Source organism: Saccostrea echinata, unplaced genomic scaffold (assembly GCF_033153115.1).
Source record: "Saccostrea echinata isolate AGI-Se365-2 ecotype Australia unplaced genomic scaffold, CSIRO_AGI_Sech_v1 ptg000020l, whole genome shotgun sequence".
Taxonomy (NCBI): domain Eukaryota; kingdom Metazoa; phylum Mollusca; class Bivalvia; order Ostreida; family Ostreidae; genus Saccostrea; species Saccostrea echinata.
The window spans coordinates 5,770,495-5,790,142 of record NW_026889769.1 but is presented as its reverse complement, the minus strand read 5'-3'; the positions used below and the strand labels follow the sequence as shown (position 1 = coordinate 5,790,142).

The 19,648-nt window shown below is 34.2% G+C and overlaps 2 protein-coding genes across 2 annotated transcripts; one reads left to right on the top strand and one right to left on the bottom strand.

Moving 5' to 3' along the window:
• Positions 1-3,486: 3,486 nt before the first annotated feature.
• On the bottom strand, positions 3,487-9,545 carry LOC133190112 (uncharacterized). Its single transcript, XM_061325585.1, has 4 exons — positions 9,467-9,545; positions 7,141-8,081; positions 6,841-6,992; positions 3,487-6,023 (listed from the first exon to the last, which is right to left on the bottom strand). Exons 1-4 carry the CDS (start codon positions 9,484-9,486, stop codon positions 5,754-5,756), a joined length of 1,383 nt encoding a protein of 460 aa, XP_061181569.1. The 5' UTR covers positions 9,487-9,545; the 3' UTR covers positions 3,487-5,753.
• Positions 9,546-9,908: 363 nt separating this feature from the next.
• LOC133189852 (perlucin-like) lies at positions 9,909-19,247 on the top strand. Its single transcript, XM_061325245.1, has 5 exons — positions 9,909-9,936; positions 13,665-13,753; positions 13,947-14,037; positions 18,339-18,576; positions 19,198-19,247. Exons 1-5 carry the CDS (start codon positions 9,909-9,911, stop codon positions 19,226-19,228), a joined length of 477 nt encoding a protein of 158 aa, XP_061181229.1. The 3' UTR covers positions 19,229-19,247.
• The last annotated feature ends 401 nt before the right edge of the window (positions 19,248-19,648 follow it).

Sequence of the window (19,648 nt, the reverse complement as noted above, 5' to 3'; positions counted from 1 at the left end):
AAAAGTACCTAAGTCAAAATATCGAAAGCCTATACACTTACCATATTGAGAATTGTGCTTCATGCATGTAAAAACACTCTTTTGTTGTTTTTGAAGACTAAGCCCTATTCAAGACTCTGCACCTTTCCAGTGACAGTCAAAATGTGTTTTCCTGTGACTTCAGAGAAGTTGACAGAAAAAGCCTAAATCCATTTTACTTAGCAAATTTATTCTTAAAAACTTCAAAATTTAGAGAATTGTTGAAAAATATTTCAACCAAAATATGCCTGGATTTACGTAATAGATCTGCTATTTCCGAAATTTAATCAAAAATAATTTCTGCTGGACCTGTTCGTATGCCCTGTTTTGGTAAGCTTGATGGAACTGTACACTGTATGCTGTGTTATGTAAACATACTTTCTAACTTTAGTCCTTGAAAATGTTGAAAATAAATAATCTGTCCCTGCCTTTTTCCTACGGTTTTCATTTTTTAAAATGAATATAATAAGTAACCAATGACCAGGACTTACTCCACCCCTTCCAGGAACCATGTAAAAACACTTACCTCACATAAATTGGGAAAAGTCATTTGTAAGAAAAACACGGATCCCTTGTAAAACGCTAAGAAGCGTTATTTATAAATATGAAAGAAAGCAATTCATCCATAAGTGAATAACCCCAACCCACCCCCATTCCCGAGGTATAGATATTTTGTGCTTAATTTATGCTTTTTTTCTTTTGGTAGAAATGGGGGGGGGGGGGGCTTGTCAGAAATTTATGTTTTCATTATTAATAAAATAGAGCTAGACAGATTTAATATTAATTTTACTGCTATAAGGTTCAATCTAATTGTATCTTAGTCTAGAGAAATGATAAACAGTTAACTTTAAATATGATTCAGACAATTTGTATTTCTATGCCCCCCCCCCCAAAAAAAAAATTGAAAGTATAATTTTGAATGCTGAGTAATCGACAGAAATCAAACAAAACATATTTATTAATGGCCTAAACAATATTTTTTATTCTTTTTTTTTATTGGGTAAAGACCTTTTTCTTAAAGAAAATTCCTGGATCAGCAACATTAAATTTCTTTGTAAATGTTTTTAAAATCATTGAATAAAATGTCCAAATCTAGATCTGAAATATACACACATAACTTTTCTCTATTTTTTATGATACAGTTTAAGGCAAACAGTAGGAGGAACTAAAAAGATTGAGTTTTCTGTTACAACCCTCACTAAAAACAGGGTTTTTAGGTGTGGATTTTTTTTTACATGTAAAATAATTATAAATTATGAATGACATAAATCCTGTTTAAAACTGCAGAATACGACTATGGGATAAAGGACGACCATTTGATTCAGAAGGGGGGATGCAAATTTTTTCGAGTCAGATTATTCATTTTCATGGTAGTGATGATCCAAGATGATCCAGGACAGATTATTTATTTTCTGTCTGATTCACTGAAAAAAGTCTGAAGAGCCCCTCTTTTGTGTGTGTGTGTGGGGGGGGGGGGCACTTGTTTCCGTAATAATTTTTTAACCCATAGTATAATAATAATATTACCGAAAAATGATACCGAAACAAGTGCCTTTGGTTGGGGGTGAGGTTGTAGCACTTATCAAGGATAGTTAATTTATTTTCCCGTCAGTCGAGGACAGATCATTTATTGTCAACATTTTCAAGAACAGATTATAAGTTTCTAAAATCTGTCACCCCCCCCCCCCCCCCCCCGAATCAAATGGTTGTCCCTTTAATGACAGGCATCAACTTATATAAAAAAACATTCGATATATACATGTACTTGATACATCTGTACTTTATTGTTACAAAGCCTATTTTTTATCCAACTTTCAACTTTAATTTTTGTACGACCATGTAAATGTAGCTTGACTTTAATTATTTAGGTAAAATCTGTTCTTTTTGAGAAGTTGATGGCTCGTTTTAATACTCCCCCTCAACTTCTGTATGAAAGGCCTAATAAAAGCAGTTCAGAATTGACTAAATGAAGAACCAAACCGGACCCCACTTCGATCGATGTTTTAGGTCTGATGCGATGTCAAAGACGTAGTCTGAATGCACAGATGTTATTCTGCTATAGAAATGCGAATAAAATACCAATTCTGCTGACTTAAAACACGTTTTTAATGATAGAACACTTACTTGCGATATCTGTGTATCTGTGTCGCCGGATTCGTTTATTCATTCAAAACTGCGTTTGAACCCGGGTTGACCTCTAAAGATTCAATGCTGGAACATTTAATCCAATTTATCCGGGGAAAAAAGTTATAAACCTTTTTCAGACGTCAACAGGGTTCAAACGCAGTTTTGAATGAATAAACGAATCCGGTGACAAAGATATCGCAAGTAAGTGTTCTACCGTGATAAATATTTTTAAGTCAGCAGAATGGGTATTTTTAATCGCAGTTCAATTGCAAAACAACATCTGTGCATCCAAAATATGTCTATGATAATGCATCAATCCTAAAACATCGATCGAATTGGGACCCGCTTTGGTTCTTCATTTAGTCAATTTCTGAACTGCTTTTATTAGGCCTTTCGTAAAGAATTTGAGGGGGAGTATTAAAACGAGCCATCAACTTCTCAATAGAGAATAGGTAAAATCAATAGCCTAGTTCTCTCACGTTATAATTCAGTTTTGTTTTTTACATTCTTTTTAATATGTTGACGGTGCGACCGTTGGGGCGAGCGCATTGTTCACTTCATTTTAAGATCCGCCTCTTCAAACCGCACGAGACATTTGGAACGTCTAGACTGTGACGTCACATGACGTCGTATGTTAGCTGCATTTCCATAAACAAAGTTTAAAAAGTGCAAATATTTTAACAAAGAACATTTAATCTACTATCTGCATGCAAAATCCATTAAATTAAGGTGAGTTTATTTTTTGTGAAATTTTAGTTGTTGTTACCGCGTTAATGAAGCTAGCAGCGAGAACAAGAAGCGATGCATTGTGGGTCCAGAATTACTGCGGAAAAAAATTCCATTGAATGAATGTGCAGTAGTCTGAATTTTCTCTTCGCCCAGGCGTTGTCGTTAGAGCTCGCAGTGACGAGCGGCGCTTCGCGCCGCTCGCTGCGCTCGCTATTAGAAAACACTGGCTTTCCAAGGCAATATATCACTCTGACTGAGACACTGTACCTCTTCTTACAACCAATTCAATATAATTTTGATATCTTAAGTTTATATTTGATCCTCATTTTGAAACTCCTAAGACCTTGAGCCTTAGACTTCAATATCATTAATGTGTACAGAGCTGATTTCCTGTAGCACGTGGTTTTGTACATTTCACCATTGTTCACACATCAAAATTACTCTTTTGCATGCAGGAAATAAACAAAGAGGTTAAAATGTATATGTACATTAAATATAAAGAAAAATAACACTTGATTTTTCTTGAAATCCAGGATATATGTTGACAATGTAAACAACTTCCAATGATTTTTTTCATCTCTCACACTAAAGAGCTCACAATAATCAAAGAGAGATAATTCAATTTTTAATGAATGTCTGCTTTTTTAATCATAGATTTCTTATATTTATAGACTGAATTCCAACAATGTTTTTAAATGCCTTTTAAAATTAGATGTCATATTTCTTATATCTGTGTCAGTAACATGAATTGAAGTAGCCGCATTTCATTAAGTAACATTCCCAAAAATTGCATTTTTCAGAAAAAATCAACTTTAGACACCGTTTCCATGGTAACTACACAACATTCATATATAATTCAAAATATTCTTTGATGGAAAAATCAAAAAGTTGTGATCTCAGACGAGTATGTGAAAGAAAAGACAGTTTTTATGCTTTTTAATATCATTAAATATTTGGGCAAACAGCATTTATTTAACGACCCCCCCCCCCCCAGTAAAAAAGGGAAAAAATGAGAAGAAAACCAGACATACGTGTTTTGTTTTAGTACCTGTCTAAGTATACAGATAATCTCCTCCATAAACCTGAGGAATGTTAAGTAGTTTCAAATGTATTTTGTCTTTAGATTTTTTACATGTACAAATTTATATCACAACTACAAGCGATTTGTCATTGACAAAGCTGTACATGTATATGTACAAAACTGTATATGTACAATATGACACTGGTATTACTGTTAAAGTCATTTTTTTCTGGGCACATGATAGATTTACTCTTACTTGTAATTTGAAGGCTCATATCGGCCATCGTTTGTTTGTTTGTTTGTTTATTGTTTAACGTCCCTCTCGAGAATATTTCACTCATATGGAATCGTAGCTGCCAATCTTTAGCTCGCTGGTCTGAAAAAATTGGGATGGTCGACCAGAGAGCTACAGTGCCACCCACTGAAAAAAGTGAATACTTATTGCGCAGAAAAAAGTGCTCTGTCAGTCTGTTTCTCGATTTATTTGTCCGTAAATATCAAAATATTACTAACCGTGTGTTCCTAACATATTCTTTTACTACTTACGCAAAAAAACTGTATGTACAACTCATGTACCAATCATGGACCGAATCGTCTTGCCACCCAAGATGGCATCATGGCAGTATAAATAGGCGAAATTTTCGATGGTCTCAATTTCAGGCACAGGAGGGCTATGAACAACGGTTTTGGGAAATGTTTTACTGTGGGAGAAGGGAAAAAATATGTTAGGAACACATGGTTTATTATATTTTGAGATGGGAGCTTAAATATATGGAGAAATAAATCGAGAAACGGCGCACTTTTCTGTGCGCAATAACTTTCCACTTTTTTCAATGGGTGGCACTGTAGTTTTCTTGTCATCCATCCCAATTTTTTTTCAGACCAGCGAGCTACAGACCTGCGACTAATGGAATCGCCACCACTTGCCGGTGTAGGGCTGCAAATTTATACATTATACTGGGACTTAGGGCCATTTAAGATAAAACGCTGTCGTTAAATGATATTGTCCTACGGACCCGGTTTAACGATAGAATTCGTTCCGTGTATGAGCAATGTATCAAAATAAACACGGGCGATAACTCGAACTCTGTGCATTTTCTATGAACAATCCAGAGAGTTCCGAATGTCAAGATGGCGTGTAAATTTGAAGCGAGGAAAAAACGTTGAGAAAATGAGTTGAATTTTCTTATTTATATGGATTATTTTTTAGGTAAAAAGGCATATACAATCTCAAAAAGGTTAGTTATGATTAACTTGGTAGCTATTTTTAGTCCTTTTGTATTCATCAAAATCATTTCGGAGCGGATCCGCTCCAATTTGCTATATTGCAAGTATATGGGACGTATTCTAACTGTGGTGAGGGCTTGTCCCGAGACACAGTTAGATTATTCTAACTAAGGGCCATTGAGCAGTGAGAAATCTTTTTCGTGCCAACACCTCCTGCGACGCGGGACCTCGGTTTATACGGTCTCCACGTCAGTGGTGGATTCCAAAGCAGTGGATTCGAACCCGTGGCGTAAGGATCAGCTCCTTACCTTGCAACTCTAGAGCAGACGCTCTAACCACTGCGCCACGCGAGCGACTATCGGCCATCGTAGTTGACTTTATAATTTTTCATGCTTGGGATCAGTCTTTTTTGAATGTTACATGTAGTTGTCGCTCTTTCGACAGCAAAATAAAATATTAGAGCAAGAAGACACTTCATATACATGAAAATTTCCTCAATTATCCTACTTAATGACAAATACAAGTCTTAATCGACTTAACTGACAATGTCAAACTATACATGTTTAAAAATTATGATGCAGAATTTAGACCATGGGTTCCTTTCTGTCTTCGATTAAAAAAAATCATAATATTACTTCTTTTGAAAATAAATTGAACATAATCTGATGGTAACACAGAGGCTGAGGGTCTCCTTGGTAGTCAGTTTTTCTTTTCTCATCAGTCCACATTCTTTGAGAGCCAGAACACATGGGGATGACATGGACATTCTGGACACGTCGATGGAAGACTTTGGCAAGCGATGATAAATGTCCAAGTTATTTTGTTCACATCTTTTCAGGTATTTGACATAGATTTCTGCTTCTGGTGGTCTATATCCAATATTTGTCAGAACAAATCCTACCTAAAACAGGATTGTTTTAAATTACATCCGACGTTAGAAAAATTAAAGAAAGTTTAAGAAAATTAAAGAAAGTTATCTTAAACTGTTAAAGAAAGATGCAGGATTGAATAATCATACAGATCAAGATTATTTATATTATGATTAAATTAAACGTTTATAAACATATGATAACTGAATATATGAAAACATTATGCATGTATATTTACATCCACTGAAAATATTCCATTATTTCTTATGAAGTAAACGACACTAAGCTAGCCACCTGTATACATTTTTTTAGCAAAGGCTGTTCCATCAATTATGCATACAATCACATACACATCTATGATACAATATTTAACATATCTAATTTTACTTTGAATGTTCTGAAAATTGCACACCCCCTTTTCTATTTTCTGATCACACAAATAAAATAATGTTACACACAAGGGCACCTAGTTTAAAGGTGTTTGATGGCAATTTCAAAGTTACTTAAAACTTATATTCAAACTTCGCTCATAGCTGCTTTGACCTTGATTTTGACTCGAAATAAAGACAAAATCAAATGTGATCTTTCTTGGACCTGTAACAAGTCCTTGATTTGCTTTCTCAATACGTTTCAAAAAATATCATCACTGACCATAACTTTGGACCCTAATATCAAAATGTATCTCCGTATGGTCAACTTACATAGCAAGTATGTCGTTTAAATGATCAATTAATTTTTTTTTTTTATAAAAAAGCGGATTGAAAAAGCCTAGCAATGTTTAAAAAGCGTTAGGCTACAAATTTATTTTGAATGTGTATCAACAATTGTATGATCCTATGGTTATCTCACCTGTATTCCAAGTTGTTGTACCCAAGACATAAATGTAGATGGTACTGTCCAAGCAAAGAACCACACAATTGATCTGAGTTGATCGTGAATTGATAGACTGGTGTCAAACGTGAACCCATACAAAATCTCTTTCAGTATTTCGAAAGTAATATCTGCAGATAATAAATTCAAGTTATCTATTCTAACCTTCAATCATGTAGAAAATAATTATAGAAAAGTGAAATTGAAAAAGTTTAAATTTCAAATTAAAGAATATAAATGTAATTAATTCAGTCGTAAATATTTTGAAAGTATGTGTACCCCCTGTTGAAAAGTCTGAATACAAGTAGTCGCTAGTGATCTGAAGCAAACTGGTAAAAAATCCAAACACTAAGGGTAAAATATAGATGCCTTCCGAGCAAGACTCGTATCCACAGACCCGGATATAGAGAGACCTTCCCGTCAAAGAAAGACAGAGTATCACGATAGACACAGAGATTCCCCAAAGCTCGCACTTCCTTATAGTTCCCAGTCGCATGTAGCCGGCAACAAGAAAGAAAACCAGTATATGGGAGGCGTTCAGATTTATTATGCTACCATAGCGACCGCCAATCAGGTAAAATTGCGAAAGAAACATCATGCTCAATATCATGTTGATTGGTGTTGCAATGAAATGGACCCAACGAGATAAAAAAGTTACATGAGACACTTCAAACATGTACATTTCTTTCAAAATATCCATGAAAGTCCATCTTGTTAGTGAGTTACCCTCGAGAAATTTCGTAATCATTTCCTTCTCTGTGTCTTCAATCTGCGTTTTCTTGTTTCCATAAGCTGAACATCCATCAGAAATGTTTGCATTTACAGAACCCTGAAAGACACACCTCCAGGGTTGCAATATTCTCTCTGATCTCAGAGACAATGCAGGTGACTGGCCTACCAAATCCTCCAAATAATGTTTCTTCACTGAGGTTTTTATGTCTTCTTTCCATATTGACTTTGTATACAAATAGAAGTGTACTGTATACTCTCCACGAGATTTTTCACAGATAATGGATCCTTTGAAGAATACCGGTCCTGTGTAAAAAACTTGCTTGGTATCATTGACAACATTTTCTACATATTCGTTGACTCGTTCATCGTAATCATCATCGTTTTCGTCATTAGAGATTTCGAGAGTTTGACTGTAAATTGTCTCGCCATGAAATGAGCCCTCATCGCTGTAACTTCTGGAAAAATCAGACTTTCGCTTATACAAAGCCCTGAAAATGAAAAAAAAAAAAAGAAAAAAAAGAAAGACTTGTACTAAAGTAAGATCTTTCATCCGCTCCAACCAGATCGCTACACTGTGTGTAGCATCTAGTTGGAGCGGATCAAAGATCTAATTTCAATTAGATTGGTACTAATTGGAATTTCAATTATAGAGTTCCCACCTAAAGTATATATATATAGAGAGAGAGAGAGGTAGGGAGAGAGAGATTCATTCTGGGTTCTTAGAATTTATTAAAATTGCGTCCTTGTAAAAAAAAAAACCCAGAATTTTAGTTGGTCTGACGTATTCATTATCAACAAGAAAAGAAACTACCATGTACTTAAGCTGATAGTACGTATTTTACAGATAACATACAAAAGTGAAAAACATTTTTTTTTTTGTATTTGGTCTAACAAAGAAATGATTTATACCACTGTATATTCGACTTCCGAATTTAAAATCAAGTATTACATAACATTAAGCCATTTTATGATACCGATGCCCGGATATGCTAGTTTCAAACAAAAGGTTTATAAAAATCACGTGAAAATGCTTAAAATTCCTGATCTTCAAGAAATAAAAAGAATGACGTTAATTTTTGGCAAAGAATCTCTCTCTCCTTTCTCTCTCTAACTCTTTTTCTCACATTTACAACAGTGAAATACTGGAAATCATTTTTGAATGAAATCAACTGATAATTTCACTCTTGGGAAATAATACATGCAATTTTAACGATGTGAAAATAACAATCGGAACACTTATATGTCAAATTAAAAAATTCCATGTTTTGTAGTCGTGAAACAGTATTTCTTTAATAATAATTTCATTCATGCTTCGTACGCATGGAAATATAATTTTAAAAAACATCATGTCCCATTCGTAAAATAAACATATCCAACTACGAAACATCGAATATTCTCTAAATATCCCATGGTACTATACTACATTGTGAATCGTTTTATGTCGTGGGACTCTTATGTGTTTCTGTATCATCATTCGACTTGCCAATTTCAATACTTTTTACAAGAAATACTCTGATGTGACCCCAAATTTACTGAACTATTTACACTATAAACAAAATGTCGATATTATAAATATACATAATTTGTGCAGACGTCGTGTTCCCTTATCTGTAAATGTCAAAGTAAATAATTAATGTCTGAAGAACGGCATTCCACCGTCACTTCATTGAAATGCAACCATAATTAAGTGATTTTTAAATGCAATACATAGATAAGTTCTTTGCAAGACTTTGGTGCACCTGGACGTAGTGCATAGTTCTGTTGCTATAAAAACTATTAGATTTCCCTTTGAGTTTCGTCTAAAATCATTTTCTAGATACAGAACAATATTCAGTAGATCACACCTCATTATAATTATTTGCTATATACATACCTTCTTCTGATCAGTGACATGGCGCCCAAACTGGTTTTCAAAAAAATCCTTACGTATAGAGAAGCAGGAATGAAAAACTGAGCAGGTTTTACAATGTCGATGTGAATTTTAAACAGCACTTGACAATGCAGGATATAGGTGACAATATTATGTAATTGATTTATTATTTGCAGGCTTTACTCTCCAGACGTCCTCCTCAGTTCAAGTGTACGGCAGTTAGATCGGGAAAAATTAAATTAAATATCCCTGAGCAGTATTCATTATGGAATTCAAACCTCTTTAAAAAAAAAATTAAAAAACATATTAAGATTAAAAGATTTAACGTTTCAAGTTACATAACCAGTTTTTTATTATTATTATTATTATCATTTTTTATTTTTGAAATTTTATTATTTTTTTTTTAAATTTATTTATTTTAGTAAAAAAGGACCGAATTCAAGAAATGTTTGGTGTAGCCACCACTGAGGAAGGTAGTATAAGGATCGTCGTTTGTATAGAATTCATCACTCATTCGAATGCTCATCAGTGCATTAAGTTATGGCAAATATGCATATGTAGGTATTTTATTAAATACATTCAAACTCAGAGGATTATATTGATTCCCTTTTACTTATACCTACGTGCGTATAAACAGTTGCCACATGTAAACTCTCGCTATATTTATTACTTTTGAATGAAAAAATGCATACAAGTTATAATAATGAATTACAGTTTTTAACAAAAATCACATCAAGTTTATTAGTGGCCTGATCTGATTGATTCCAGGGTTTCAGGCAAATGAATCAGCAGAGTTTTTACAGTACTGTTTTGACATTGTCCCCGTTGTCAGTCTCTGAGGGGCTGTTATTGGCCCAAACCTGAAGGGCACATGCCGATAGCCGAAGGCTGTTAAGTGACTAAGATCAAAATGTTAATATTTTGAAATTGTATTTAAAACTCTGGTAAAGATCAATGATATTTATTTATCTTCGAAAAAGATTGGCCATGAATATTTCTTATTTATAATATTCATTTATCTTCGTTTTTGTTCTTCGTGAAAGGGTATATATGCTGCTTGATGAAGATGAATAATCATGACGATCGAAAAAAGATTGGCAATGAAAAAGATTATTAAAGGTATTTTTCGAAATGTTTTAATTACAATGAAAACATTCCATGCAGGTTCCAAGAATTAGAGAGTTTCATGTTCAGGTCACTGACCAAGTTTGGAACTGATTTAAACGATACATTCTCAACCATTTCTTATTTCTCACAATATCATAATGCAGGCCAGGGTTTTATAACTAAGTATTAGTATACTTTTATATTTAAACATGGATCTCAGGGAGAAATTTTGCATTTTCTTACAGTCGAAATAAATATTTTCATTTTTCTTCAAATCTGAAGAGTTGGTATTCAACGTTAACAAGCGTCACTTCTCTGGTAATTAACAAACATCATTTTGCAAAACAGTTTTCTGCATTTTATGCGTTAAAAATTATTTTCAATTTGTGTATGTGTGTGTAAATATTTTACTACAACTTTAATTTTAGTCTTTAATCATATGGTTTCAAATAAGAAGGCGATACAGCCCCTGATTATAGTCAACAGGGCGAGACAGAAATCTTTTCCGACAGAATTCTTTCTCTTGTTTCTTAATCTTGGCATTTTCTTGAATTGTAAATACTTCACAAAGAAGAGAGATCAAATTTTCCACTTTTATTGTCAGACAAGCGCTCCATATTTTCGGAAAGCCAATTTGAATATTTGAAACCGTGAAGAAAAACTACACAGGCATATTTATAACTTATCTTAAAGTGATAAGGGGTAATCAAATCAAGCGGACTGTCTCTACTGTCTCCCCTTCCCAATTTTAGGCCGAAATAATTATAACATTTTCCTTAAAAGAATACCTTAATTCCCGTTTCCCACAGAATGTAATCATTTTCTTAAGATTTTTTTAATAGTTAGGATTCTTAAACATTTCACTTCTCTATATGAACACGGTTACTTGAAACTTCATAAATTATTCACGCCGAGATATTTCTAAAGGGAATATCGGATGACATCTTGACTGTCAGATTTTAAAGATTTCCACATTGTTAATTTTGTTTAAATCCTTGTGTGTTTCATCTACATTGAAAATGACACGAATAGATCTAAAATACAAAATAATAATCAGCGACTCCTACATAAAGAAACAAAGATTATTCTCTAAGCTTAAGAATCATTCGACCGTGCACTTTTTAACAAAGAAAACGTACATTCCTGATTTCGAGTCAATAAAGGACAAAATCATCTAATATGTTACAAGATCATCAATGTTGACTGACCCCATACACTAGAAATATGTTCAATTATAAATGGCAGTCACAACTCAAAACCCCATTGCAATCAAATGACGAAAAGTATGAAAATGACTCCTTTCTCTCGTTGAATATGACCTTTTAGTATATCATTGTACTAAATACTGTTATATGTAAATACTAGGTTTCAATAAACACTATGAAAGACACGAAAAGTGGAATAATTCGAGATAAGAAAACAAAATGGAGATGATTTTGATATTGTTGGTTAGTCTTTGTCAAGGTACTTGTTCATTATTTTTCTATCAACTATGTACATAATACAGAAGCATTGACAATTTTGAATTGACATCATTATAAAGTAAAGGTTTTATTTTTCTCCTCAAAGGGATGGCATCGATATAATCCTTGTTATTGTAACACTTTGTCTTTGGTTAAAGCCTTTCTGAAAATCTTTGATGTTTTAATATTTCCATTTCTATTTGTTTTCTCTGTGATAATTCTTTGAAAGTTTCTTGAGTTGATTTCTTGATCATTCTACCGGAATGCAAATTTCGCCAAGCGAAAGGTCAGGAGCTAAGAAGGCCTAATATGCATGTAATTCTCGTGCGGCTGTCTTTGTGTCTGACGCTAAGGAGGCCTTATTTGCATGTAATTCTCGTGCGGCTGTCTTTGTGTTTGACGACAGTGGGCGGGGACTATTGAAATTGACATGTGAGGCCTCGTGTAATTTAAATCTATTAGTCTACATTTTTAAAATTTAAATTTACAATTTTATTTCACAATGAAATGGAAATATTAGAAATCACTGTGTAGTTAGTAGAGTATGCCAGGGACATCAACGATAGTTGGAAACGTGGGATAATTTATGCATAAAGGGCTTCGCCCGTTATGCAAATTATCCCACGTTTCCAACTATCGTTGTTGTCCTGGCATACTCTACTAACTAGACAGTGATTCCTTAACTCATGCCCTTTAGTCGCCCGCGTGGCGCAGTAGTATGAGCATTTGCTCTAGAGTCGCGGAGTAAGGAGTTGATCCTTACGTCGCGGGTTGGAATCCCACTGTGGGACGTGGAGATCGGTCCTTCGGATTAGACCGTATAAACCGTGGTCCTGTGTCGCAGTAGATCCTGGCACGAAAAAGGCCCCTCACTGCTAAATGGCCCTGAGATCCGAGTATACGTATAGGCCAAATTTGCAGCTCTCCACCGCCAAGTGGTGGCGTCTCCATATGAGTGAGAAATTCTCGACAGGGATGTTAAACAACAATAAACAAATGACAAATGTCATTATCTTGCTTGTTAAACATTATATATACCAAAAATCTAGAAATTGTAAATCTTTGATATTTGATGAAGTTAAAAATATAATATGTAAATACTATACTTTTGAAAAATATTTGTTTGAAATAAATATGTAGGACATTCAGTTCAAAAAGAGATGGTTATTTTGAAACCATTTATTTGAAAAATAATTAGCTATGTATTACAATTATAAAGAAAAATTGCAGTTGTTTACTTTGTTGTTTTTCTTATAAAGATAGTAAACATTGTAATTTGTATACATGCATAAATATATGGAATTTATATATATATATATATATATATATATATATATATATATATATATATATATATATATATATATATATATATATATTATATGTAGGTGATACTCTAAGTGAATGAGTGAGAAGAAAGAATCGGAGAGTGAATGTTTAATAAAAATCCGCAATGTTTATCTGTATGAATATACTGTTATATGAATATTGAAAAGCGGAAATAAAAAAAAAAAAACAAAAAAAAAACAATAAACAAACTCATGCCCTTTACAATTATTGTGTTTAGCAGCTACAATTGCTTTCCAAGCATATTTAGAGAAAGAGACAAATTGGTCATCTTTTATTTTTAGCTTTGGCCCTGTGTCCGAATGGATTTGTCCGACACGATGACTCCTGTTACCACATCCTTAGAATTCAGGCCACTTGGGCAGAGGGCAGGGTAAGTGTTCCAGAAAATCTTCCAATAGTATTCATCTTGCAAATGTTCTTGTAAACCTCTCTTTTGTTGATTACTGTTGTGGATATACAGAAATTCATCGTAAAAACCAACTTCTGTGTACTCTAGTATATAATTTTTATGATATAAAAACAAATCAATGAAGTCTGTAAAAAATATTTTAAAATCTATACAGATGTATTGTCATGCTTATGGAACCAAACTGGTCAGCATCGAAACCCAAGAAGAAAACGCATTTCTTGTTCATTACCTGAAAAGTATTCATGGTATGAATCAGTTTCTCAGTTTTCTGTTTTTATACAGTGTATTTGAAAGAAGAAATGTTTCTGAAGGACGACTTACTTTTCATAGCCAATTTCCTTAAAGAAAATTCGAAGACTGTCAAGAAAATTTGGTAACAGTTCAAATTTATTTTAAATATTGAAACGGTTATGACTTAAGCATACAAACCATTTCATTAACCATCTGACTGACCGAGAAGTAAAAGCAATATGCTTCCTTTACTAAAACGAACGTTATATGGTCATTTTCTTCTTATTCCCCCACTTGATAAGTGAGGGCGGGGCAGTGATGGAGGTGTCCGTTCGTACGTCCTTTATACTTGGGGGTAGCCATCCCTTATCCGCAACTTATCTTACACCACTGAATGCAATTTAATAAAACTTTCACAACGTCTTCATTATATAATTGCATTGTGCATCTTTTATTACTCCCCCCTCCTTCCCCTGCTTAAAAAAGCGGGTATATAGGGATGGGGGTGTCCGTTCTTCCATCCTTCCGCACGTCCTTCCATACGTCTGTAACACTTTAGGGTACCTATTTCTCATCTGCAACTCTTCCTATACCACTGAAAATTTTATGAGACTTTCCCAGAATCTTTATAACATAGTGCCATTGTGCGTCTCCTATTTTATTTTTTGACCCGGTAGATAAATAAAATAGATAATTAGATTACTCATAGCAAAATATGGACACGGTCATTCTTTTTATAACATTGGGAGTACCCATCTTTTATCCACAACTCCTCCTTTACCAGTGAGTAAAATTAATGAGACTTTAACAGAGTCTTTATTACACAGTGCCATTATTACACCTTTTATACCCCCCGCTAGAAAAGTGGGAGGGTATATAGTGATTGGGATGTCCGTCCGTCCGTCTGTACGTTCGTATGGCTGTACGTCCGTCTGTTACGCTTTGGGGTACCCATCTCTTATCCGCAACTCCTCTTTAACCACTGAATGAAATTTAAGGAGACTTTCACAAAATCTTTGTTACATAATGCCATTGTGCACCTTCTATGTTACTTTTTGATCGGACACATATTTCGGGTTTCCCATGGCAAAACATGGACATTGCCATTCTCTCTATAGTACTGAAGGGTACCCATCTCTTATTCCCAACTCCTCCTATACCACTGTATAAAATTTAATGATACTTTCACAGATTCTTTATTACATAATGCCATTGTGCACCTCCTATTTAACTTCTTGGTCTGACACTTATTTCGGATCTCCCAGAAAACATGGACTGTGCCATTATAATCATATGGTATAATTTCGTGAGCTCAGTGCTCACAGTACCTCTAGTTTAATTTATGATCTGATAGATATTTGAGGTTGTCATCTTAGTTAAACATGGACACTGCCATTCTTTCTGTAATATTGGATGTACCCATTTCTTACCCGAAACTCCTCCTATATCCATGAATAAAGGGAACACTTCGTTATATATAAATGGAGCTTGGACCTAAAGGGCCGGGATAGATTTTAGTATTTACAAAAACTTGTCGATTACCGTTCTGGTCAATGACTTAAGGCTCCGCACATGTACTAATTTCATTATAAATCTTTTTATTTTAGTATGTAGAGATAATAATCAGCTATTATACCATTAGAACTAATCTGGCGATAAAAATAGATGGCAAAAAATATGAACCAGGTTGTCAGAAACAGGTCTACTTATTTTTGTAGGTTTTTATGAATTTCAACTCTAGGGCAGGGGTGCCCCTAAAAAATCCTATCTTGAATTATTCCTTCGATCACAATCTATGAAAATATCATAATTTTATTTCGGGGCAGGCCTACCCCGATGGACTTCAAAATTCATGAAAAAATCGGTGCTTTTTAAGCCAACATTAGAGGTTAATTTCAAAGTTACAAATAATAAATTTTAAGTTCAAAATGCAAATTTGAAAATTATAGACCTATATACGATAAAAAAATAACGAGTGATCAATGATTTTTAATGCAACTTTTTCCGGGAAATTGTTCTCTTCTACATATATAGGTCAATTCTTTTGAAATTCTGTATACATCCGTTAATGAGACTTTCAAAGAATTTTTATTAAATACATGTAGTTCCATTGTGCTCTCCCTATTTTACTTTTTGATCTAACACATATTTAGGGTTTCCCAAAGCAAAACACGACACTGCCATTCTTTCTTTAAAAAGAGGGGGGAGAAGGCTACCCATGTCTTATCGCAACTCCTCCTATACCGCTAAATAAAAATTAACAAGACTTTTACAGAATCTTTATTACAAAGTGCCATTGTGCATCTCCTATTTTTCGTTTTGATCGGACAGATATTTGAAGTTTTCCATAGCAAATTAAACCTTGACACTGACATTCTTTCTATAATATCGGGGTACCGATCTATTATCCGGAACTCCTCCTTATTCCACTGAATAAAATGTAATGAGACTTTCACAGAATCTTTTTACATAGCACCTTTGTGACCTACCATTTTGTGTTCTGCTCAGACAGAAATTTGGGGTTTCCCATAGCAAACATGGACTTTTGCCATTATACTCATATATGGAAGCAGAGGGTATCATTTTGTGAGATCATTTTCACAGTACCTCTAGTTTTAGGTTTCGATCGGAAGCATATTTGGTGTTTCCCATAAAGAAACATGAACAGCTGTGTATAATACTAGAGATATTCACCGCAATTCTTCCCATCACCTTCAACTATTCCTTCACTATTCCTTGATTTCCGTAGATGTCGTTGGGGCATCTTTGAAGACATGTCCACCACTTTCATCCATCTCACTGTTTTCTGCTGCATGCTCTCTGAGATTCAGCCAGGCTCAATCCTGTCCATTCTTGTATATTATCTTCCCACCTCTTTTTCTGTCTTCCTAGTCTTCTTCAACTGTCCCTTGCAGAATTGTCTTTACAAGGCCTCTTGAGCGGGAAATGTGGCCGTACCAGTTTAATTTCCGCTTCTTGACAACAGTGAGGAGGTCACCGTGGGGTCCTATAGCTTCCGAGACTATCCTGCTGACCTCTTCGTTGGTCACATGGTCAGTGTATCGGATGCCTAGTATCTTCCTGTAGCATCTTGTCTCGGTGCCCACAATCCTCTTTTCCAGCTCTGTGGTGAGTGTTCAGGTTTCACAGGCGTGTAGGAAGACCGACATAGAAATGGAGCGCATTATTTGGATTTTCGGGCGCAGGGTAATGTTCCTGTCTCTCCAGATGTTTTGTAGTTTTGCTAATGTGCAGTCGTTTGTGCAATCCTTGTCATAATTTCTGGTTTCGAACCTTCGTCTGATAAGTTGGAGCCTAGGTACTAATTAATTGTCTTCACTGTTTCCAGGCATGTTCCGCTGACCTTGATTTCCCATTCCACTGACCAAAATTTAATGATACTTTCAAAAAGTCTATTACATTGTGCCATTGTGACCTTCTATTTTACGTTTAGATCGAGCAGACAATTAGGGTTTCCCATAGACAAACATTGATTTAACACTTTTTTATTTAACATTTGGATACTCATCTATCACTGTCCTAACTCCCATGTCACTGTCTAAAACTTGGACATTTTTTAGAATCTTAATTACATACTGCCATTTGCATCTCCTATTTTTCTTTTTAATCGGACAGATATTTGTGGTTTCCCTTAGCAAAACATGGGACTATGTCATCCTTGGTACACTTTGGGTAGTCATCACATATTTGCAACTCCTCTTACACCACTGAGTGCAGTTTAATGAAATTTAAACCTTTAAACCTATAACGGAACCTTTATTACTTAGTGCCATTTTGCATCTCCCATCTTATGTTTCCACCGAAAAGATACTTAGGGCTTCCAAAAGCAAAACATGGGCTTTGCCATGCTTATTTAACACTGGAGTACCCAGCAACTATTAATTCCTAGATACCTATGAATAAAATTGAATGAGACTTTCACAGAATCTTTACTACTTAGTACCATTATGACCTCCTATTTTACGTTTTCATCGGACAATTTTTTGGGGGGGTTTCCCATAGCAAAACATGGACTCTACCCATTTTGTTAACGCATCTCCTCCTAAACTTCTGAATGAAATTCAAAAGAACTTTCACAGAATCTCAATTGCATACTGTCAAGCAGTGCACTTTGCCATTATATTTATATGGGAGCGAGGGTATCATTTTGAGAGCTCAGTGCTCAAAGTACCTCTAGTTTGAAAACAAGTTCTGCTTGAAACACGAGAAATAGGATGTGCTCTGCTCTAAAGGAATCATCCTGAAATCTTAAATAAGTTTTTGCAATGAATTAATGTTAAATTCAATTGTACAGGGCAGTTCCATTCACCGAGATTCTGGATAGGAGCAACAGACATTGCAGAAACTGGTACATTTATATGGGAAGGGACTCAGGTCCGCCTTGACGCAGGATTTACTAATTACCGTGGCGGATCTCCGGATAACGGGGGAGACGATTCTGATGAGCACTGCATGGAAATGACGTATGATTACAACTACGAGTGGAATGACAATCAGTGCGACAATAAATTTTATCCGATCTGCGAGAAAAGGTATGAAATCTCTACAAGAAAGGTACAAACTAAATACGGTGAGTAATCAAAGATATCAAGCTAAAAACCTCGAGCAACTCAAAAATAACACAACGTTATACATGTCCTTTCCATTTTATTTAACAGACGAACTTTCCAAATATAGTGTTTGGAATGTTTTACAAAATTCCACCATTGATTTATCTTGAAGTGGTAATAATATCAGTATCCTTTTATAATACATTTTTTTAAGGGTACAGATTGTTTGTTTCTTATATATGAAAGCCATCTGCATTAACAACCAAAATCTTATCACAAACGTTTTTTTTTATCTATTTATTTTTGGTTTATATTATATATGTTTATAATTTTCATGAAATATTGAACTATGAAGCTACCGAACAGTAATCAAGAATATGAATCAATCATACTAGACCTTATCTTTGTTTACCCATCAAAAATAACACAAGTGTTTTTAATCTACCGAAGTACATTTGTCTGACATATCAGTATTTTGATTTGTAAATGTTTTCTGAATCTTTTAATTACAGCATCCATGTGCAAAAACAAATTTATGATTTCATTAATTTAGATTGTTACATAGTAATTTACTCAATATTGAAATATTATTTGTAATTTCAGTGCAAAAGAGACAGACATGATAATTGGATAATAAAGTATGTTTACAAAAGTTGAAAACGATTTTTATTTATATTTCATTACACTGGATAATAAATTATGCTTACGAAAATTTGAAAATGATTTACGTCATTTTCATATTATGACGAGTACAGACGAGGTACAAATGTAATATTTCACAAAGTACATTTTGCGTAAACAGATCATAATTGTAACATTTTTAGGGATGGTGACCTCTGATAAGATACCATAGAACGTAAATTTAGCGACCATCTAATTTTGACATAATTGTCATATCAACGCTAATACTAAGTCGCTAATAATTCAATCACAAATATTGTCATAGAAAGTAAAAAGAATTATCTTTATCATTGCTAAAGATTAATTATAAAAATAATAGTAATAAATACCAACGTTAAGGATAATAAAATCGCTACATTTGCTGGTCGCCAAA